Raw genomic sequence first — 24,022 nt, 5'->3', positions numbered from 1 at the left:
TTTGCCCAAACCGGTTGCTAATTTTATCATTTTATTTTTATGGCCGGTTCAGCTAACCAGCAAATCCCACCCCTGGCTGGCCTTGCTCATCCCTCTCCTCCCCTCAGGTGTCTCCACACAGCATGTTTTGGATCCCAGGTAAGGAGGCTCAGGGCGAGCAAAAAACGGGTCTCCCGTAGGCCCCAGAAGGCCGGAAATGGGCCCGTTTTCGGCCTCCGGAGCTCAGGGAAGCCGTTTTTGCCCTCCTGGAGACTCGAGGAAAGCCTCCGGAGCCCGGGGAGGGTGAAAACACCCACACCCCACCCCGCCGGGGTGCAGGAGGCCAACTAGGCCACACCCACCCAGCAACCGGAACAAAGAACCGGTTGCTAAAAATTTCTGAAGCCTTCCCCTGGGGTTGGGACACAACTCGGGAAGCCCAGGGATGATTACTGTCGTGTGCTGAATCCTCTTCTGATTGGTGTCCTAAATAGGTCATGGAAGCTCTTCCCGTTGACGTTCTCCCATGCCCCCCCCCCCAAACTCAAAATCTATCAAGCGTGCCCCCCAAAAGAGGTTCAGACTTAGAAAAGAGAGGAAGACAAGATGACGGACCGCCACGGAGCTTTGACCGCCTTTTTTTTCTCCCCACAACGTTCTCTTTTACCTGCAAGACCTGGAAGATGCTCTCCAGGTTGGGTTGGGTCTGGCCGACTCGGTTCCTTCCGCTGTTCTGTAGATGTGCCGAGAGGCTCCTTCTTCTCCTTCTCATCGAGATCCTCCTGCCCAGGAGGAACCTCCGCAGGTTGACTGAGCAAAGGAGGGGACTTCATTTCTGGACTCAGAGAGACCTTGGTTTCTTCTACTTTCTCAGAAGGTTGGGTGGGAGAAAGCGGAGGGGTGTCAACTTTCCAGACAGGAGAAAGCGGGGGTCCATCAGCCTTCTGGCCAGGAGAAGGTGAAGGTTCATCAGCCTTCTGGCCAGGAGAAAGTAGAGGTTTATCATCCTTCTGGACAGAAGGTGAAGGTTCATCAGCCTTCTGGACAGGAGAAGGTGGAGGTTCATCAGCCTTTTGGACAAGAGAAAACGGAGGTCCATCAGCTTTCCATCCAGGAGAAAGTGGAGGCTTATCAGCTTTCCATCCAGGAGAAAGTGGAGGCTTATCAGCTTTCCATCCAGGAGAAAGTGGAGGTTTATCATCCTTCTGGACAGGAGACAGCTGACTAGTCACTTCTTGCATCGGCTGGGCGAGAGCCAGCTGGCTTTGATCGATCTTCTCTACATGTTGGGTAGAAGAGCCCTCCAGATCTTCTGTTTTGAAGTCGGGAAACGGACTGTCTTCTTCTCGAGGGTGAAAGGGATGTGATGGTTGGGTTTCTTCTGCTTTTTGGGCGGGAAGGTGGATCGGGTCTTCTGGATGTAGGCTCAGGGTTTTGTCCTTTGGAGCTGGAAGAAACTGGCTCCCGGCTTCCGGTTTCTCCAACATGGGACAACTGTCGGCAGCGAGAACAATGATATCTTCGTCCTCTGGTTTTAATTCTTTTGACCCCGGAGTCTCCAGGAAGCCTGCTTTGGAGAAAGGAAGAAAGCAAAGGGTTGTCTTTTCTACTACAAAGCTACTCCAAAGTTCTTGGAGGCTCCACTTTACAAACTGGGGGCGGGGCGGGGGGGAGGCTATCGGTTTGCACCGGTTTGGCCAAACCGTAGCGATCCGGTACTAATTTTATGGCTGGTTTGGCGAACAGCCGAATCCAAACCCTGGCTGGCCCTACCCACCATGGCTGTGCCCACCCAGCAACCGGGCACAGAACTGGTTGACAAAAATTTTTGGAAGCCATCCCCTGTTCCAGACCATCCATGGTCACTGATGTTCTCCCCACCAAAACCCACAAAGTCCTCCATACCGTCCATTGGAGGTCCTCCAGAAATTCAGAACGAGGCATAGCGGGTGGCTGCTGTCCAGACTCGCAACCAGAAAAGGTGCATCGTCAAAGAGACAACCAAATCCCAGAGTTGGAAGGGACCTTGGAGGTCCTCTAGTCCAACCCCCGGCCGCCCACTGCTCAAGCAGGAGACCTGGGTGTCATTTCGGACAACCGGCTGTCCAGATCTTGAGCAGGCTTGCGAACCAGCCTATCCTTACGGAAGGGGGGGGGGGGTTCTAGGAAACTATGCACTGGAGTTGGGACGGTGGTAAGGAGGTTACTCCACACACCCAACTCCTTCCTAGCACTGATGATGTTCTCTAGTTGGGTCATGAAACGTCTGCAAGGAAGCCTCCAAGCTCAGAGAACAACAAGGACCACCCCAGTCCTTTCCTCCTCCTCTTCCTCCTCCTCTACACAAGCCCCCCCACCCTCTTTTCTAGCACTGAGCACATTCCCTAGTTGGGTCATGAAACGTCTGCAAAAATCAGCCAAGCTCAGAGAGCACCAAGGACCTCACAACCTATCCTTCCCCCTCCCCTTCTGAAGAAGAAGGGATGGAATGAATGAATGAATGAATGAATAGCTTATACTCCCTTTGGCCATTCTTTAACTCAATTTATTGATCGATTGATGAGCCCTTGGGCCATATCAAAGTGCAAAATTCCAGGAACAAATTATTACTACAGTGTTTACCCAAAAATAAGACCCTGTCATTCATTCATTTATATATACATATATACATATATTTATATATACATATATACAAAGGAAGAAGCAGCTGCAAGCTCACATTACTCTAAGAAGCACAGAGCCGAAGACACAAGCCTGAAGATGATGAATGAGACTTCATCAAAACGTTGCCTAGAAACTTCCAATTTTACGCGGGAGAAAACCCGAATAACCAAAGATCCACATACAAATACCCACGAGAACCTCAGAAAACAAATATATACATATACGTATACATACATACATGTATATATATATAATATATAATATGTAGGTATGTATGTAGGTATGTATGTATGTATGGTATTCAGCTTTGTTTGGGTATTTTTCCACGTCATTATAGTTGTGTTTTAAAGTTGTAGCAACGTTTCGGCAGAATCTCATCTGCCATAATCAGGCTCCTGTATTGTGTTCGTCTGTGAGTCAGGCTTTTACAGTTGTTTCAGTTTTAAATTTGGGGCTAGCCTACTGCTGTGCCAGAATGGTTTTTTTCTTCATCCTGATTAGTTGGGAGTCTTGGTCTGTGTTTATTGGTCTTGGAGTTTGCTGTGTTCTGCTTGATTGGTGTTTCTAATATCTTCTGTCTGTTTTGTGGCTTTTTTCTTTGTGTCTTGATTGGCTGGCAACATTGTGTTCCTGTATTGGAGACTTTTAGTGCAGCTTGGCTCCAAGTAAATGGACGGCTATCATTTGTTAGGAAGCTAGGTTATATCTGGGTGCCTAGTTGGGGTGTGTTTGACCTGGAGGTATCGGGGGGATCTGTCTGTGCCCAGGTGTTTGCCTGGCTTGTGGTGTAGATTTTTTTGTTTGAGAGTGCAGGCTTCCAAATAATTGACAGTCTGGTGGAATCATCTCTTCTATTCATGCTTTCTGGTCTTTTTTCAATCTCTATGGCTTCTCTGATGATTCTGTGGCTGGGGTTTTCTATAGTGGCTAGGGTTTTGGTGCCATTGAAGTCGATGCTATGACCTGTGGCTTTCATGTGTTGGACTAGTGAGGAAGTGTATTCCAGCTTTTATACTGCATTTTTGGGTTCACCCAGGCGGGTACTTGTTCTTCTATTGATCTGTCCAATGTATGTGGCAGGGCATGATGCACAGGGGACTTCGTATATGCCTTGGTTTTCCAGGTCAATTTTATCTTTGGGGTTTCTAAGGATGGCTGCTATTTTCTGGCACAGCAGTAGGCAAGCCCCAAATTTAAAACTGAAACAACTGTGAAAGTCTGACTCACAGATGAACACAATACAGAAGCCTGATGATGGCACATGAGATTCTGCCGAAACGTTGCTACAACTTTGAAAGCACAACTACCATGACGTGGGAAAATACCCGAACAAAGCTGAATACCATACATGCATGTATGTGTGTGTGTGTGTGTGTGTGTGTGTATGGCATTCAGCTTTGTTTGGGTATTTTCCCATGTCATGGTAGTTGTCCTTTTAAAGTTGTAGCTACAACTTTAAAAGCACAACTATAATGACGTGGGAAAATACCCGAACAAAGCTGAATGCCATACATGTAAGTACCCACGAAAACTTAAGAAAACATACACACACACACACACACACATATATACACATATATTTTCCCACCAAAAAAAGGCACCAGGCCTTATTTTCGGGGGACGTCATCCACTGACTCACCTCACTTGCACGCATCGCCCCACGGCCTCCTTCTGAAAGTCCTTCTTCTGCGGCCAGCAAGGTTTTCCTGAAGGCTTCTGCAGCTGATAGGATCGATCCAGAGCTTTGTTATCAGCTACAGAGGCCTTCTGGAAAGCCTTGCCAGCATTGCCGGCCCATTTCTTCAGCAGCCAGCAAGGCAGGTGTCGGGGTGTGCGAGGCCTGGTTACAACTGTCCAAAGATAAGGAGTTGGGCAGCTCCACTTCCCAATCTCCACCTTAGCTTAATTTTTACCCGTCCACTCTGGAGTGGATGGGATCTTAATTAGGGCTTATTTGGGGGCCGTAGGACTTATATTGGGCACCTGTGTAAAAATCAAGCTAGGACTTACTTTCAGGGTAGGTCGTATTTTGGGGGAAACGGGATAGGTAGGTAGGTAGGTATAGATAGATAGATAGATAGATAGATAGATAGATAGACAGACAGACAGACAGACAGACAGACAGACTGGAGATAGATATAGAGATACTGAAGATAGGCAGAGATATAGATATATAGATAGATGTATCAGATATATATAGATAGATATACATATAGATACTGAAGATATAGTATAGATATATAGATAGATACTGAAAGAAAGATAGAGAGAGATAGAGATACTGAAGATAGAGATAGATAGGTATAGATCTATACATCTATAAATGTAGATAGGTATAAATGTAGATAGTACAAAGAGAGATAGTATAGATCAGCAGTTGACAACTGGTGGGCCGCAGCCCACTGGTGGGCTGTGAGAAAATTTTGGAGGGCCGCAGAAAAATCTCACCCCCAGAGCACCCCCCAAAGCAATTAATCCAGGCTGTGCAGAAACACAAGGTTGCCCCGCCCACATGGCCCGCGGGAACCCTCCCCGCCCACTCACGTACCCAGTAAACTTGCCTGCTAAGTTGCTACTTTTCCTTTTTCCAACCATCAGCTGTTCTGCTGTGTTGGGAGATTTAGATTAGCTAGGAAGCAGGAAATGGTTGGATTTCTTGCTTCCTAGCTAGTCTTTAGATCTTCGGCTCTGCTTTTAAGCACAGCCGAACCTCCCTTAGGACTGAAGGTTCTATTATTCAGTGCAGACTCAGGCAGCCGATGGCAGAAAGATAGATCTCTGAGTGAATCTGTGATTCTGTGAGCAACTCAATCTGCCTGCCTGCTTTGCCTGATTTGGGGTAAAAGTTGCTCTTTTTTATAAAACAAATCAATATTTATATAAATATTTATAATAGTTACATACAAGCCACGCCCAGCCCCTCACATGACCATCAAACCACACCCACAAATTAGGCCACGCCCACAGAACCGTTTAGTGGTCCCTGGGATTTAAAATTATGAGTTTGGTGGTCCCTGCGGTCCAAAAGGTTGGCGACCCCTGGGATAGATAGATATAAATATAGATAGGGTAAAAGTCGATAAAAGCAATTTAAAATGGAATTGGATCAAATATGATTTAAAATGAAATCGGAATGAAAAGATGATTTAATATATGAAATGGAAAGAAAATCCCATCTATACTTCTTCAACGTGAGGAAATTCTTTTTCCCGCAGCCCCCGGCGGCCACACGGGTGAAGGAAGAGGCTGCGTGCTCCTCGCTCCGCTCACCTGCTTGAAGTGTCGTCGGAGGAAGGAGCCTTGGGCCCAGTGAGGGTTCAAAGCCCATCATCTGCTCCATGGTGGGGACGGCACCCCCAAAGGCTGGAGGAGCTGCAGAAGAAAGCGACAAAAAAATAAGACTGACAACAACCGCGGATTATCTTCTTTGAACGTTTCGCAGGAAGAGATCGCGGGTGGAAGAAAACCCCAAACTATCAGCCAGATCCCTCCAGAGGTGGAAAAGGAAAAGGAGGAAGGAGGAGGAAGAGGAGGAGCTGGAAAAGGAAAAGGAGGAGGGAGGAGGAAGAGGAGGAGGAGGAGAAAGAAGGGGGAGGAGGAGGAGGAGAGGAAGAGGTGGAAAAGGAAAAGGAGGAAGGAGGAGGAGGAAGAGGGAAGAGAAAGAAGGGGAGGAGCCAACATCTCCAGGGGGTTTGGAAGGACCACACCAAGACCTGTGGACCATCGAAGGCCGCCCCACTTCCTAGTCTTCTCCCACCACTCTTATTTTGGGGAGGGGTGTCAGGAAAGGAGGATGAAGGTTGAGGAGGAGGACGCAGTCTGGGCTTTCCCGTCACTCTTGGGCAGGAGGACGCAGGAAAGAGGACGACTCCGTCGGTAAGAGGAAACGCCGAGGCCTTCGGGAAGACGATCCTCGTTCAGCGGTTCCAGATTACGATGGCAAACACCCCTCTGCCCCCCAATGATAAACCCCGGCTGTTGTTCGTATGGGGAGAACGGTGGCAAATGTTGACGTCAACCACCGAAGCGATTCACTTAACGACAGCAGCAAAAGAAAGGTCTGAAAATTCACCAATGTCTCGCTTTGCGACCAATGATTGGGCGGGGGGGGGAGAACCTGAAAGGTGGCCATTAAGTGGAGGGCGACTTGTATTTATTGATGTATTAAACTGAGATTTAGGAGGTTTTGAAGAAGGGATCGGACAGCAGTTTCTGGGTTCCTCAGGCAGTGGGTTGGACTAGATGACCTCCAAAGTCCCTTCCAAACTATTATTCAATTATTCAAAAAAGATTGAAATTGAAAATCGTGCCCCCCCCCCCCGCAAAAGAGTCATCCTCAACTTATGACTGCAAGGGAATCTGAGCTTTCTGTTGCTAAGCGAGGCAGCTCAGTGAGTTTAGACCCATTTTCATGCCAACATCGTTAAGCAAATTGCTGCAGCTCTTAAAGTTAGTCACCTGGTTGTTAAGCAAGGCTTCCCCCGTCAGACGGTCATACAAGTGAAGCCCGGATGCTGCAGCTGTCATAAGTACGAGACAGTTGCCAAGCATCTGAGTTACGATCCCATGGCTGTGACGGTCGTGTGAAAAAGAGTCCTTTTGGTTCCAGCACCGTTACAACTTCGAACGGTCACTAAACTGTTTCAACCGGTCGCTGGGGCAAAACAGCTGGAAAACTAGAGACAGTCTTCATTTTACAATGGTTCGCTTAGCGACCATTCAAAGTCTCAATGGCCTCGGGGGAAAAAGAAGAATTAGGATTGTTTTTCACTTAGCGACTATCGCAATCCCCGCAGTCACGGGTTCAAAATTGAGATAGCTTGGCAACCGATTCATATTTACGACGATCCCGGGGTCTGGCGATCCCCTTATGTGGAAGCCAGATTCACTTAACAATGGCTCTACTCACTTAACCACTGCCATGATTCACTTAACAACAGCGGCGAAGAAGGTCGTGAAACAGGACCAAACAACAATTAGCCAACATTTCCCTAACCGACATAAATTTTCAACTCTATTGTTGTAACTGGAGGACGATCTGGGCTTTGAGGATTTGCTAAGGTGCTAGTCCTCAAGAAGAAATCTGATTTAAAAAAATTCTTTTGGCAATATGGAGAAAATGGTACTTTTTTGATGCAGAAGTGGAGTCCGAACTCGCGACAGGTGACATCCGGCTCACCTTGTCAGGAAGAGAATGATTGACAGCTGTCTCACCTGGGGTTTCAAAGAAAGGGGAGGAGCCTTGTCCCTGGGTCAGGTGACGAGTGCCCAACCAGAGGTCCTCAGGAGAAGCGACGGGTCCAGACAACGCTGGAGGAAACACGGAGCAAGCACAAAAAGCCTCATCAGACTTACGTAATATAGGACACTCCTCAACTAACAATGCCTCGCTTAGTGACCGTTCCAAGTTACGACGGGGCCGAAACTCCCTGCCCAAAGGTGAGAAAGAAGGGAGAAGAAGATGACAGAGCGAGCAGAAATTGAAATCTGTGGGATTCCGTGATGGCTAGTCCCCGGTTTACGACTTACAAGCCAAACAGCCTTCCCGTCACTAAGCCGTACGCCTGCCCCGAAAATCAGACTTGGCACTGAAAACTGTGGGAGCACTTCAGGCCAACCTGGCTCCATTGGACAAGCCATTTTTCTGACGGTGGTTAAGCGACTCACCACCATGAAGTGAACTGCGCAGTCGGTAAGTGAATCCGGCTTCCCAGGTTTGAGTTTTTCCTCGTCAGGAGCAGGGGATTGGGTTGGATGACCTCCAAGGTCCCTTCCAACTCTTTTTATAATTCTATGGTTCTAAGCTAGTTTAGGGACGTCACTAATGGGGACCCCGTGAACCAGGATTATCCCATGCTGGTTAATCAGCGTCCAAATATGGATCGAGGCACTCCAGGGAAGGTTGAAGAGGGACGACTCGTTCTACGTTGGGTTTGAGGGAGGTCATAACTTGGAACGGACACTAAGCAAAGCGTTGAGTTGAAGACTGACTGAACTTTTTGGTAGACTAAAAGCCCCTCTTTTCTTTGGGCATAAGTCCCCGGTTGTAAGTTACCTTGTGTCCACGCCGTCGTAACTTTCAACAGTCACAAAGTGAACTACTTGTTACCTGTTTGGCAAAAGAGCGGGAAAAATACCGGCATTTCATGTTTGTGACCGTCCCAACTTACGATGGCACTGACAAAAGGGACTTACGACCTTTTGTCACGCTTAAAGACTGTCGTGGCATCCGTGCAGTCACGTGATCGACATTCAGACCTTTGGCAACCAACTTGTAGTTACGACGGCTACAGACTGCCTAGGTCACACTTTTGCAACCGCCTGACGAACAAATCAAACCCAGTTCGCTTAACAGGGTCCTCGACTTTTGACCAAAATGGGAGGCCTACCTTTCTGTTGCTCAGTCAGACAGTTGTTAAAGTGAATTTGGCCTCAGTTTACCACCTTTCTTGCAACTGTCATTAAATGAATCACAGGTAGTCCTCGCCTGACAACATTTTGTTTAGTGACCATTCAAAGCTACAACGGCACCTATTTACGATGGTCATAAATATCCCCCCAGGTAAAAGGCGAAAGATTTATACGATCTGAAGAGAAAAGGCTTCTAATGGAAAGTCTTTTCTCAAACGTGTTTCACACTTACGACTGTCGCAGCATGCTCAATGTCACGTGATCAAAATTGGCAACTGACTTGTAGTTTTGACGGTTGCCGTTTCTTGGGAGGGATCAAGTGATCCCCTTTGGAAACTGCCTGAGGAGCAACGGGGAAGCTGGATCCGCTTAATGACTGCATGACTCACTTAATGACAGCAGCGATTCGCTTTAACAGCTGGGAAAAGGAAGGTTGTAAAGGCGAGTCTAAGCTCACTTAATGACTGTCTCGCTTAGCCATAAAAAGGACAATTCGAATCCTGTAACCCAGCCTCCAAATAAAACTATAGACAGTTCTCGACTTAAGACCATTTGTTTAGTGATGGCTCGAAGTTTCAACGGCATGGAAAAAAGGAGACTTGGGACCAGTTTTCACACTTAATGATGGTCGCGGCCTCCCTGGAGTTGCGTGATGGAAACTCGGAGGCCTGGCAACCGACACAGATGTCTGACAAGGGTTTCGTGTGATCCAATATTAATGACCGCATGACTACCTCAACCAATGCGGGGACCCACTTAACAACCATAGCCAGAAGCTCTGGGGCTCCTTTCTCTTGAGACGTTCCGACAAGCTGAGGAGGCCACATATATCTCCACACGATTCACTTAGGAATGTCTGCGATTCACTTAACGACGGGGGTCAAAAGGCACTGCCTGTCTGAAATTTGGAGGGGGGGAAGGAGGCTCAATGGTGGTCATAAGTCGAGGAGTGCCTGTATCATTTTTTTAACCCACCTCCGTTTCAGTCCCGGGTTTACCTGCTTGGCTCTGATTCAGGGCCGGGCTGAGAAAGGACAGGGGTTCGAAACCGGCGGCCGGAGGATGAGTGAAGCCCAGAGATGGAGGTTCAGAAAACTCAGCAGCTCCATACGGACCTGGAAGAGAAGAAAACTGTGTTGGCAACAAGCTACCATTTCTTCGGCCGTGAGCACAAACAGAGATTAGATAAGAAGGGGGACGGGAAATAAGAGATTTATAGAAACCTAGGGATGGAAGATACCTTGAGGCCATCCAGTCCAACCCCCTGCTCGAGGAGGAGACCCTTATAGAATAATAGAGTGGGAAGGGAGCCTGGAGGTCATCCAGTCCAGCGGTTGCCAACCGGTGGGCTGCAGCCCACTGACGGGCCGTGAGGAACAGTTGGTGGGCCGCAGAGGAATCTCACCCCCAGAGCACTCCAGGCTGTGAGGGAACACAAGTCTGCCCCGCCCACCTGGCCCGCGGGAACCCTCCCCACCCACTCACTCCTTACCCAGCAAACTTGCCTGCTAAGTTGCTATTTTTCCTTTTCCGACCATCAGCTGTTCTGCTGTGTTGGGAGATTTAGATTAGTTAGGAAGCAGGAAATGGTTGGATTTCTTGCTTTCTAGCTAGTCTTTAGATCTTTGGCTCTGCTTTTAAGCACAGCCGAACCTCCCTTAGGACTGAAGGTTCAGTTGTTCAGTGCAGACTCACGGCAAGCGATTTTATGTGACAGACTGAGCTAGCCGATGGCAGATAGATACATCACTGAATGACTCTGTGAGCAACTCAATCAGCCTGCCTGCTTTGCCTGATTTGGGGTAAAAGTTGCTTTTTTTTTAATAATAAAAAATTCAATATTTATATAAATATTTATGATATTTACATAGAAGCCATGCCCAGCCCCTCACATGACCACCAAGCCACACCCACAAATTAGGCCACGCCCACAGAACCGGTTAGTGGTCCCTGGGATTTAAAATTACGAGTTTGGTGGTCCCTGAGGTCCAAAAGGTTGGCGACCCCGATCCAGTCCAACCCCTGCTCGAGCAAGACGTCCTGACATGGAATTGTCATTGGAAGGCACCTAGGAGGTCATCCAGTCCAACTCCCTGCGGAAAGGATGTCACTCTATTTTGTTCCGCTTTCAATAATGCCGGATTCCAACACCGCCAGTCCTCAGACTTACGACCATGAGGTAGGTCAGAATGTCCGTCTCTAAGCCAGACTTAAGACCACACCTGCGATCCGAATTTCCACTGCAAAGCAAGAGGGTGGCACGTCCTGTCCTGCTCCATTGGGTGACCTTTTTTTCCCACGGTCGGTTAAGCAAGTTACTGCGGTCATTAAGTGAATCCAGCTTCCCACGTTGAGTTTGGTTGTCAGAAGCTGGTTGGGAAGGTCACAAAGAATGAGGGCATCAGCCTGAGACGCAAGAACCATGATTGTGGAGGAGGAGGAGGAGGAGGAGGGGGAGGAGAGAAGGGATGAGCAGGGGTTGGACTAGATGACCTCCAAGGTCATTCTATTGAATGATTTGGGTCTTCTCCTCTCAGATTCCCACCGAGTTTATTTTTCCTTGCAAACCCGGATACTCCACCAGCCATCGGAATAAACCCTGAACAGACATTTGAATAAAAGTAAAAAGTAAAAAAAATCCTGCTATTTTGATCCACTCATCCATCCATCCATCCTCCTTTTCTTACTCTTCCCTCCATCCATCTCTTCCCTCCATCCATCTACCCATCCACTCATCCATCCATCCATCCTCCTTTTCTTACTCCTCCCTTCCCCCTTTCCTTTTCCTTTTCTTCCCTTCATCCATCCACCCATCCACATCCCTCCATCCATCCTCCTTTTCTTACTCCTCCCTCCTTTTCCTTCCCTTCATCTATCCACTCATTCACTCATCCATCCATCCATCCTCCTTTTCTTACTCCTCCCTTCCCCCTTTCCTTTTCCTTTTCTTCCTTTCATCCATCCACCCATCCGCATCCTCCCTCCCTTTCTTTTCCTTTCCTTCCCTCTCCCTTCATCCATCTATCCATCCACTCATCCATCCATCCATCCTCCTTTTCTTACTCCTCCCTTCCCCCTTTCCTTTTCCTTTTCTTCCTTTCATCCATCCACCCATCCACATCCCTCCATCCATCCTCCTTTTCTTACTCCTCCCTCCTTTTCCTTCCCTTCATCTATCCACTCATCCACTCATCCATCCATCCTCCTTTTCTTACTCTTCTCTTCCTTCCTCCCCTTCATCCATCCATCCATCCATCCATCCTCCTTTTCTTATCCCTCCCTTCCTCCTTCCTCCTTTCCCCTCTCCACCCCTTTTTCCCTCCTCCTTCCCCTTTTATTAGTTCGTGTTTATTGTTACGTCCTTTGCCAAAACTAGGCCCAGAAAATTCATTTTTAAACAAAAAACATCGGAAGGGAACACGGATGGCAGCACTCCTGCAAATTAACAAGCCAGCATGCAAATTAGAAACAATTAGCCAGGAAATGGAAGACGTCCACCTAAAATTAGTTTCCCAAGCACCCGAGAATAAAAGAGGTTGTCGGGCAGAATATCCCCTCCTGGCAACCGAGGGCTGAGAGGGGACGTTCTCGGTTGGAGCAGGACAGCCAGCCTAAAACTCGAGCAGTCAACAAAACGAGGACCGCAAAATCTACCGTGGGATTCCTTCGGAGCGCCAAAATATTGTCCGAAACCCATCATGTCTTCGGAAAGGAGAAGCAGGTCAGACACGTCTTCATGGGGCATCGAAAACATCTCTAAGGAGGGCGGGGGGGAAATCGACAATTACGTGATTTTTCCAACCTCGGAACCTGGTTTCAAACAACGTGGCACGCAGTTCTCTGCCCAGTTGCTGGGTGGGTATGGCCATGGTGGTCGCGCCGTAGTTGCCCTCCTTGCACCACAGCGGGGTGGGTGGAAGCGGTTTTTGCCCTCCCCGGGTTCTGGAGGATATAAAATTAACCACCGGTTCGCTTAAACCACGGCAAACCGGTATCAGCCCAGCCCTGGAAATCGAGGACATGTAGTAAGGTTTAAGTATGCGATACAAGAAATTGCAGGTGCTCCTCGACTTATGACCAGTTGCTGAGTGACCGTTGGGGTGGGTGGGGTGTTCTCGTGGCTCGGAGTACTGCGACTCCTTGACTTATGACCACAATTGAGCCCGACATTTCTGTTGCTAAAGGAGACTTTGGGAAGTGGATTTTTGCCCGCTTTTTGACAAACTTAATCCCCAACATTGTTAAGCAATTCCATGCAGTTGTTAAGTGAATCTAGCTTCCCCACACATCCACATTTGGGTAGGTTGACCATGGGGATGCTGCAACGGTCGTAAGTGTGCCAAACGGTCACAAGATACTTTTTCCTGCGCCATCGGAACTTTGAACCGCCGCTAAACAAATTGACCTTAAGTCAAGGACTACCTGAAAGGTGATGTTTCCCCGGAGAATTTTGGAGAAAAGAACATGGGTTCTTTTCAGGTCTACAACCCAGACACAGTTCTCAATCACCTGGGTCTGTTGTGACTCAAAAGTGGCCCCAAAGATCAAAGGTCGGGCAACCTTCAGACAATGTGGCCTGGGGGACCCTTCTTTCAATTAGCCAGGTTAAGATGGGCTTTGGCGTCAAACAAACCATGATGTCAGAGGCTGCTTCCAGGTTGGTTCAGTATCTCTCTCAAACAGAGACTGGAGGAGGAATCAAGCAAGCAATTAGCCTGGAATCCTTACAGAGGCATAAACGGATGAACTCTGATCTGCTTTAACTGCTGTTAAAACTTCTTGTATCCGAACCGTATCTTATCCGAACCTTCTCTAAATGAATTATTGTTAAGTCGAGGACTGCTTGTCCCTTGGGCAGAGCCAGGAATAAGTAAGCATCGACTTAGAACCATTCTTTTAGTGACCATTCAACACTACGTCACGGGGTGGAGTGGGGGGAAACCCATGACTTGGGATCAACGGTGGGATTCAGCCAGTGTAACAACTGGTTTGGTGAGCGTGCGTGCGGTGCGTTTGAAAACAGCTCTAACGCTCACCTTCTACCGCGGCCGCGGGAAATAAAATAACCAGTTCTCCCAAACCGGTCTGAACCGGGTTAACCCCACCCTCTGCTTATGACCATTCTTTTCACGCTCATGACTCCGATGGCATCTGTACAGGCACAGGTCAAAACTTGATAACACCTGGCAAAACCGACTCATATTTACGACAGTCGCAAGTGCCCCCAGGCTTTGACCTTTGAAAGTAGCAAAAGCCAACGGACTGGCCACCCCAAGGGTGTGACTTAAGAACGGCAGCGATTCGTTTCGCCGCTATGGCAAGCCAGGAAGTGAGTCAAGTTGGGCGAAACTCCCAAGAATGGTGTCTTGCTTAGCAACGGGAAGGCTGGGCTCGAAAGGTGGCCATTCAGTCGAAGATGGCCCATCATCCGGAATCCTGACATGGGGGAAAGAAGGGGAATTTGAGCTGCCTTCAATGACCTTGAACCTTATCTGATCTGTGCCAAGGTAGAAAACAGCCAAACTGGGAAGATTCCTGCGAAATAGCCACTCGCCAATCAAGTAGCAAATTGAATAATCTCCTTTCCAACTGGCAAATAATTTTATTTGAGAATATTTCTCCTACCCCCTTCTACTCTCCCTTGCACCCTTCGAAGGCAAGAAGGGAGGTCGCTAAACGAAAAACAGGCTGTCCTCGATTTACAACCGTTCCTTTGAAATTACAGCAGGTCTGGGGGAAAAAAGCAACATATGACTGTTTTTTCAAGCGAACAGCCGTCGTAGCGTCCCCATGGAACAAGAAGGTCAAATGCAGCAATGGACTCGTATCTGTGATGAAAGGCGCCCTTGTTCCCAGGCCTTGTGACGGGCTAAGCCCACAGGAGAACCAGATTCACTTAACATCTGGCTCAGCGGTGGTTCGCTTAACAACGGCAGCAAGAAAAGGAGGCAAGAAGCGGATTTCACAGATTGCTTACTTTGCCACGGGAACCGTGGCCACCACGGCGGTTGAAAGCCGAGGATTACTGGCCTTTTGTCACGACTAGGAATCCGGTTTGCTGGACAGGGTTGTTTTTTGTTTTTTGTTTTAAGACACTTTTCGAACCCGACAGCTGCCCAACAATTCACCCGGATCGTTCCTGACAGCTTTCCTATTATATCCACCCTGACGAAAAATGGAGCAGCAAAGCGCGCAAATGCCCTCGTCCCGACCTTCTGACAGCTTGCCTTTATCTATTACACACACACACACACACACACACACACACACACACACACAAAATTGAGACGCTGCCCTGCAGCAGGACTGTCATCTGGCGAGACTGAGGAGAAACGTCCATTGGCGAGATTCCGAAGGAGACGTTGGGAGTTTGAGACGACGGAGCGTGAAAGGGATGGACGGAGTTAGCGAGGCAAGAGAAAGAGAAAGAGAGAGGGAGAAAGAGACGGAGAGGGAGGGAGGGAGGGAGACTTTGCAGGTCAGGGTGGGACTTTGCTTGCGGATGTTTTGTGACCCAACTAGGGAACATCGTCAGGTCTGGAAGGGAAGGTGGGTTTGTGGAAAAGAAGGAGGAAGGAAAGGAGACGTTTACGAAATAACAGAGCTGGAAGGGACCTTTGGGGGTCATCTCGTCCAACCCACTGCTCAAATAGGAGACCTTTACAGAGTTAAAGAATAACAGAGGTGGAAGGGACTCTTGGAGGTCATCTAGTCCAGTTCCGGCTCCAGCAGGATATCTACCATGGTGGACGAGAAAGAGAAAAAAGGAGAAAAAAGGAGGGAGGGAGGAATGTGGGGTCCTTGGGGCTCTCTAAGCTGGTTGGTTTCCTTGCAGATGTTTCGTGACCCAACTAGGGAACATCATCAGCGCTGGAGGAAAAGGAACGGAGGGGGGAGGAGGAACGGGAGAAGGAAGAGAAGGAGGAAGAAGGGGAGGAAGAGGGAAAGAAGAGAAGGAGGAAGAAGAAGGAAAGAATGAGGAGAAAAAGGAGCGGGAGGGGGGAGGAGGAGGACGGTGGGGTCCTTGGGGATGAGTTGGGGATTTCCTTGTAGACGTTTCGTGACCCCACTAGGGAACATCATCAGTGCTGGAAGGAATTGAAGATAATGAGAGACCAATATTAAAGCACGCTGACAGGGGGGATTCTAGGAGTCGAAGTCCACCCGTGTTAATGTCGCTGAGTTTTATTTTTATTTTTTTTAATCATTCCGGGTATTTACACTGCCAACTAAAGTCCGTTTTACTCTTGCACTGCCAGCTAAAGTCCGACTGGTTGGCATCCAAAATAAATTTCCCTCGTTTTAAATGCACTAACTCAAATTTATTCTCCAAACAGCCAGATTGCACTAGAAATTGGAACAAACCCAGCTTTTTATTCCTAAACCATCTCAAGAATTTCTCAACTAGAAGCTGCCCCCACCCCACCCCCAAAAACCCCCTAAAAATTGGGATGATCCGGATGCGAATTTTCATCCCCGCAGCCTGGAGAGGAATGGAAATGGCCTGCCTTCCTTTCCAGGCAGGAGGTTGGACTAGATGACCTCCGAGGTCCCTTCGCCCTTTCCACATATCCAGGGGGGGTGGGCTGCTACTGGTTCGCACTGGTTTGAGCGAACCAGTTGCTGAAATTTTTTGAGCCCGCCCCTACCCATATCCTGTAAAAAAAAACCAATTAAAAGGATCAATCGATTGAGTCCATCTGTATTTCTCCTCTTCATAATTTCTCCCTTCCTGTTTTTGATCTGGGCAGCTATTTTGAGACAAGGACATTAGCCAAAAATATTCCATTTTGAGCAGCATCTGTTTAATGCACCGGCTGCACTAGGATTTTAAGGCTCAAATGCCAGCAAGATCAAGAAAGAAAAACGTAAACCAGGTTTTTAGGCTGAATTTCCAGGCTGTCCTCGACTTACAGCCAAAAAGGGAGAACTCACATTTCTCTTGCCTTAAGAGAGACCATTGTTTCTTTTGCAACGTTTTTATAAACCTTCCTGAACCGCTGACGTTAAGTGAATCCCGTTCGGTTTGGAACCTGGTTCATTCAGCGAACCCAACTTCCCCGTGATAGTAACCGTCGTAAAGACGAGTCAGGTTGCCAAGCAGCAGGATTTGGATCAGGCAACACTGGGGATGGTCGTACGTGTGCCAAAATGGTCCCGAGTAATTCTTTCTCTCCACTCTGGTGCCGTCGTAACTTGGAATGGTCACTAAATGAAGCATCGTAACTCGAGACCTGTATAGAGTCAAATTTGGCTCATCCCATATCCAGGGAGTCCTCAACGTACAAACATTGGGATCACCGTTTCAAAGGTTCGAAAAGGGACTTTGGGGCCAGTCCTCGCACTTACCACCGTCGTATCACGTCGCCGGGTCATGTGATCAAAATCCCAATTGGCACAAATTAACAACTGTCACATTATCCCCTCTCACGACCACCTTATCTGGCTTCCGACAAGTAAATTCTAGGAGTAGAGGGGATCCAGATTCGTTTTAATGACGCAGGATTCTCTTAATGACGGAAGGGGCTGGCTTAACAGGGGTGGCCAAAGAGATGGTAAAATCAGGCATAAGAAGCCGCCTGGCTCAGCAAGGAAACTCAGGTTCCATACAGCGGTCGTAAGTCAAGGACTGGCTGTTAAGTCCTTGACTTATGACCGTTTGATGCAGTTCTGGGGGGGATCAACCTCCATCCCATTTTGCAGTGTCATGCACTCACATGATTCCATTTTACGACGCTCCCATCCGCCTCACCCAAAAACCGGCACTTACATCAATTTTTTTCCAAGTCTGGGTTCACGCATACGCCGTCATGTTCGTTTAACGACCATTGCAAAACCAACCCTGAAATCGTTTTACAACTGTCCCGATGGACAACCCTCACAGGAAGTCTCCCTTAAGGTCGTTTTACGAAGTGACAAAGGCAGTGCAGAAAAAAAAGAGATTTATGACCAGTCTTCACACTTATGACCAGTCCTCACATTTACAACCAGCACAGCGGTTCCTGTGGTCACATGATCAAAATTAGGTTGCTCAGCAACAGGCATGTATCATCACCATTTGCAATCTTCCCAGCAAGATTCTCACACGCAAAGTCAATGGAGGCAGTTGTATTCGCTTAACGACTGCATGGTTTGCTTAACGACCGCATGGTTCGCTTAATGGCCGCATGATTCACTTCATGGCCACATGATTCACCTAACGACGCTATTTGCAACGATCCCAGTCAGCTTATGAAAAGCAACCTCAATGAAGACAGCTGGATTCGCTTAACGACCACGTGATCCACTTAAAGACTGCACAATTCACCTAATGACACCATTTGCAACCTTGCCAGTTGACTTCTGACAAGCAAAGTCAACGGAGGCAGTTGTATTCGCTTAACGACCATGTGAATCACTTAACAACCACGATTTGCTTAATGACCACAGAAGTCACCCAACAACGCAATTTGCACAATCCCTGGCCACCTTCTGACATGCAAAGTCAATAGAGACGGCTGGATTTGCTTAATGGCCATGTGATTCACTTAATGATTGCATGATTCACCTAATGACGCCATTTGCCACGTGGCCAGCCAGCTTCGGACATGCAAAGTCAATGAAGGAAACCGGGTTGGTTTAACGACCGTGTGGTTCACTTCAGGGCCATGTGATTCTCTTAATGACTGCACAATTCACTTAACAACTGCAGTCATTCTCAGGGAATCGAACTCCGCCTTACCTGCCGTGTCCATCGGCTTAAATTCGAGCTGCGACTCGAAGCCGTGGCTGCCGTCATCCACCTTCCACGCGTCGTTGTGACTGAGGAATTCTTTGTATGGCATTTGTTCTTCCATGATTTTTTGGGAAGGTTCTAGAAAAGGAAAGGAAAAAAAAAAGAGGAAAAACTGGCAGTTCAGTTATTGATACTCAATACATTTCTTCAAAAAGCCTTAAATACAGACAGTCCTCAACTTATGACCAACGGGAGCACCAAATTCTTTTTGTTAAGTGAGAACAATTTCTTAAGGGGGAGCTCTGCCCCATTTTACGATCTTTCCTGCCACGGTTGTTCAGTGCATCATTGCAGTCGTTAAGTGAGTGCCACAGTTGTTAAGTGAATCGGGCTTCTCCTCCCCCCCTTGACTTTCCTTGTTGGAATATCGCAAAAGGGGATAACATGACCCTAGGACACTGAGACAGACATAAATATGAGTCGGTTGCCAAAGGTCTCCATTCTGATCACATGACCATGGGTCGTAAGTGTGAAAAAAGTCACAAGTCCCTTTTTTCAGTGGTGTAATTTTGAATGGTCACTAAATGAATCATCATAAGTTGCGGACGACCTCTAAACCCAAAAACCCAGGAGAAGAAGAAAAACACAAATCATGTATACATAGTCCTTGGCTTACAACGGTTCATTTAATGACTGTTTCAAAGGTATGATGGTACTAAAGAAAAAAACAGACTTTGGACAGCTTTTCACACTTACAACCATCATGCTTCCGTGATCAAAATTCAGGAGCTCATATTTATGACGTTTGCAGTGTCCCAGGATCACACAATCCCCTTCCAACAAGCCAGGGGGAACCTGGATTTGCTTAACAACCTAGCGACAAACATCGCAATTGCAGTGATTTGCTTAATGATGGTCGGCAGGAATAGGACAAAACTCATTGGACAACTGTTTTGTTAAGCGACACATCTGGGGCTGGGGCTTAATGGTGGTTGTTAAGTCAGGGACAAACTGCACAACATAGAGGGCAAGGATTGCAAATGGTCACTATGTGAGACAAACAGGCAGAAGACCTGGAGAACAAATCCACAAACACCAAGTAACGGATACTGTAGAAGACATGATGGAAAAATCTTTAATTTCTGGAGCTCAAGTTAGGCTTAACCATAGTTTCAACGGGGAAACTGTGACCATCTTCGACTAAACCTAGTTCAAAATGTTGGGGAATTAATTCCTCGAAGAGATCAGCCATCCACAGACACACTGTGATAAATGACATTTAACCGACACTGAAAAACAGACAATCAACCATCTCCCTGCCTGCAACTAAAACACTGAAAAGCAGGGAGCGATACCAGACAAAACAATCGAGAAGCAACCAATCGTCCAATGAAACAAGTTTAACAATAAACCGCAACCTCACAATAACCAACGAGAACAGAATAAAAGAGAGTTGGCAGGGACCTTTTGACGTCACCTAGTCCAACTCGCTGTTCAAGCAGGAGACATTTACAAAATAACAGAGTTGGAAGGGACCTTGAAGGTCATCTAATCCAACCCGCAGCTCAAACAAAAGACTTTTACAGAGTTACAAAGTAACAAATAGTTGGAAGGGACCTTGGAGGTCTTCTAGTCCAACCCATGGCTTAAGCAGGAGACACTTACAAAATAACAGAGTTGGAAGGGACCTTGGAGGTCATCTAGTCCAACCCCACTCCTCAAGCAGGAGCCCTTATTGCGTTCCGGACAAAATGGCTTGTCCAGTCTCCTTCTCCTTAGTTCTAGATTGGGTCAAAGTTTCCCTCACAATCACAATGACAATCTGACCCACAACTTTGAATCCATCTCAAGAAACTCCTCCGCTCAATATTCCCCCCCCCCCAACACACACACACACACACTCCCTATTTCCACACTTTGGGGTCCTCTTCTCCATTTTGGGCCTCTTCCTTCCGCCACAAACGTCAACTTTTCCACTCCCATCCATCCTTCGTGGCTCTTTGGTCTTACAGCAACTTCTCCAGAAGTTCATGAAGTCATCCAAGGGTCGGCTTCAAAAAATTTTAGCCACCAGTACTCTGCCTGGTCGCTGGGTGGGCGTGGCCGTGGTGGGCGTGGCCTAGTCAGCCCCACGGCGGGGAGGGCGGTGATTTAGCTCTCCCCAGGCCATGGGGTCTTTCCTCCAGCCTCCGGGAAAGCGGAAAGAGCCTCCCCCGGACTCCAGAGGCCAGAAACGGGCCCACTGATGGCCTTCTGGACCCTCCAGGCGGCCTGTTTTTCGCCCTTCCCGAGCCGCCATGCAGGCCCTGTACTTACCTGGGATCCAAAACGATTTGCGTGGGGACTCCCGGGAGAACAGGGTGGTCGGGCCCAGCCAGGGGTGGTGATATACCGGTTCAAGGAAAGGGACATAATATCAACAACCGGTTCATTCAAACCGGTGCAAACCGGTAGCAGCCCACCCCTTGCATATGAGAAATCATGGAATGACAAGAGTTGGAAGGGACCTTGGAGGTCATCCAGTCCAACCCCTTGCCCGCGTAGGAGACCTACAGAATCGCAGAATGACCGAGTGGGAAGCGACCTTGGAGGTCATCTACCCCAACCCCCTGCTGGAGCAGGAGACCCTAACAGAAACATGAACTGACAGAGTGGGAAGGGATCTTGGAGGTCATCCAGTCCAACCCCTTGCCCGAGCAGGAGACTGTCACAGAATCGTAGAATGACCAAGTTGGAAGGGACCTTGGAGGTCATCTAGTCCAAACCCCTTGCCCGAGCAGGAGACCTGAACCAGATGTCAAACGGCCTTAAAATTAGCAACCGGTTCGCTCAAACCGGTGTGAACTGTTAGCAGCCCGTCCACCCCTGTCCAAGTTGGAAGACAAGGCAAATGGAGGACCCAAGAAGAAGAAACATGCCTGCCTGCCTTCGCATTGATATTTTTTTTCCTTTAAGTTCCCTTAAGGCAAGTTCTTCTCTACAGAAGTTCGTGAGATCGTCTGAATTAAATTGGAAGACAAAGGCAAACGAGGACATCCGAAGAACCTCGGCTTTCTTTTCTTCTAAAAATATTCTTCCTCTGGACAGATCTAAAGCGAGAAGGACAAGCTTTGAAGAACGTACGGAGTTTCTTCGGCGGATCCCATTAAAGTAGTCACCGGTGGCCGCGTGGAACGATGTCCAAAAGGGACATCGGAGAACAAAGTAGAAGTCAATGGAGAAAAGGAGGTGGCCGGGACGAACCATGACCATAGCAAGGACACTCCTTGGTCACGCAATTCAAGAACCTGATTTGAAAGATGCGGAGATCCCACCCTGGAGCCTCCGAGCTGGGTGTGTTTTCTTGCAGACGTCTCATGACCCAACTAGGGAACGTCATCAATGGTAGAAGGGAGGAGGGTGTACGAGGAGGAGGAGGAAGAAACAATAGTTGGGAGGAAGAGGAGAAAAAAGGATGGGGAAGAGCAAGGATTGTGGGATCTTTGGTGCTTGCTGAGCTGGGTGGTTTTCTTGCAGACGTTTCAAGACCCCTCTAGGTAACAGCATCAGTGCTAGAAGATAGAACCATACTCCCAACTAGATTGATGATGTTCCCTAGTTGGGTCATGAAACGTCTGCAAGAAAATCACCAAGTTCAGAGAGCACCAAGGTCCCCAGAGTCCTTCTCCTCCTCCACCTCCTCCTCCTTCTCCTCCTCCTCCCCCCCTCTTTTCAAACATCCCTCCCTCCTAGCACTGATGATGTTCTCTAGTTGGGTCCTGAAACATCTGCAAGAAAATCTCCCAGTTCAGAGAGCCCGCAGGACCCCACAGTCCTCCTCCTCTTCTTCCTCCTTCTCTTCCTTCTCCCATTCTCATTGTCTCTTGATTGGCTGGTAACATTGTGTTCCTGTATTGGAGGCTTTTAGTGCAGCTTGGCTCCGAGTAAATGGACGGCTATCATGTGTTAGGAAGCCAGGTTATATCTGGGTGCCTGGTTGGGGTGTGTTTGAGCTGGAGGTATCAGGGGGGATCTGTTTGTGCCCAGGTGTCCAGACAAACCCAATAGAGAAGCCTGATGATGGCAGATGAGATTCTGCCGAAATGTTGCTACAACTTTAAAAGCACAACTATAATGACGTGGGAAAATACCCGAACAAATTCAAATATTTTTTGGACAGTACTGTGTTTTGCATGGTGGATTTTTTAAAAAACTAGGGCAGGAAAAATGAACCAATAGCTGAAACACAATTCATTCTTTCTTCCTTCCTTTTTTTCTTTTCTTTCTTTTTTCTGTCTGTATGTCTGTCTATCTCTCCCTCTGCTCCTCCTCCGTCTTATGTATGTATGTACGTACGTACGTATGTATGTGTGTGTGTGTATAATCTGTTTATATCTCTCTCACACAACTACTTATCTATCTATGTATCTATCTATCTATCCGTCAAAACTCTCTCTAGGTTTCTCTGTCTTTCTATGCATCTATTCAAGTTTGTTTTCCATGGGTTAACATCTCTCTCTCTTATCTTTCTATCTTTGTTTTTCTGTTTTTAGCTAGCTAGCTGTCTGTCTGTATCACAACTAGTTTCTCTCTCTCTATCTGTCATCTATCTCTAATTCTATCATCCATCTATCTGCAATCTATCTATCTCTATCATCTATCTATCTAATCTATCTGTCATCTATCTCTATCTGTCTGTCATCTATCTCTATCTCTCTGCCATCTCTCTCTCTCTCTCTGTGTCATTTATTTCTCTATCACCTATCTCTGTCATCTCTCTCTATTTATCTGTCATCTATATCATCTAACTATCTATTTCTGCGCCCCCCCTTTCTTAATCTATCTGTCATCTACCTCCATTTATCTGTCCTGGAAAGTCTGCAAATGAAGAAATCAAACATCAACTACAAACATTTGTTTTCTGCAGAAGGTATTTGGTTTAGTAACTTCCTCCTGAGGTTGTCAGTGAGCGAGGTCTCACTGTATGACCAAACAGGGACCTTAAATCACCTGGGTGATTTGCTAAGCGAGTCACACACCAGATTTGGGGAATTCTCCGGCAGGGCGTGAAGCAAATTGATGCCAACGTTCAGCGGGTCGCGGCGGGTGTGAAAAGAACCTTGGGATCGGTCCCAAGATTGTGCGGTGCAGTCGTAACTTCCGAAGGGATGTTCAAAGAATGATTATAAATCAAAGACTACCTATCGTAAGGCGGACACAACGTTTTCCAATAGAATGAATATTGCAGTAGGGTGGCAAATTTGCAAGGGGAAT

The 24,022-nt window shown here is 47.6% G+C and overlaps 1 protein-coding gene across 5 annotated transcripts in view; it reads right to left on the bottom strand.

Moving 5' to 3' along the window:
• The window catches only part of LOC113451216 (uncharacterized), an 89,456-nt gene that overhangs the window by 9,458 nt on the left and 55,976 nt on the right, over nt 1-24,022 (bottom strand). For 2 of the 5 annotated variants that reach the window (XM_087916404.1, XM_087916405.1), the window contains exons 5-9: nt 18,776-18,907; nt 10,053-10,169; nt 7,858-7,953; nt 5,914-6,015; nt 647-1,549 (exon numbers count right to left, since the gene is read on the bottom strand). In XM_087916404.1, the coding sequence (XP_087772530.1) occupies nt 647-1,549; nt 5,914-6,015; nt 7,858-7,953; nt 10,053-10,169; nt 18,776-18,907 (1,350 nt within the window). The remainder of the gene's footprint in view (nt 1-646; nt 1,550-5,913; nt 6,016-7,857; nt 7,954-10,052; nt 10,170-18,775; nt 18,908-24,022) is intronic. The other 3 variants (XM_087916406.1, XM_087916407.1, XM_087916408.1) reach the window with 2 other exon arrangements.

The sequence above is a fragment of the Pseudonaja textilis genome, chromosome Z (genome assembly GCF_049901715.1).
Source record: "Pseudonaja textilis isolate UNSWEBS1 chromosome Z, rPseTex1.2, whole genome shotgun sequence".
NCBI classification, from domain to species: domain Eukaryota; kingdom Metazoa; phylum Chordata; class Lepidosauria; order Squamata; family Elapidae; genus Pseudonaja; species Pseudonaja textilis.
The sequence above is the reverse complement of the archived record's forward strand: the minus strand, read 5'-3'. Positions and strand labels throughout refer to the sequence as shown.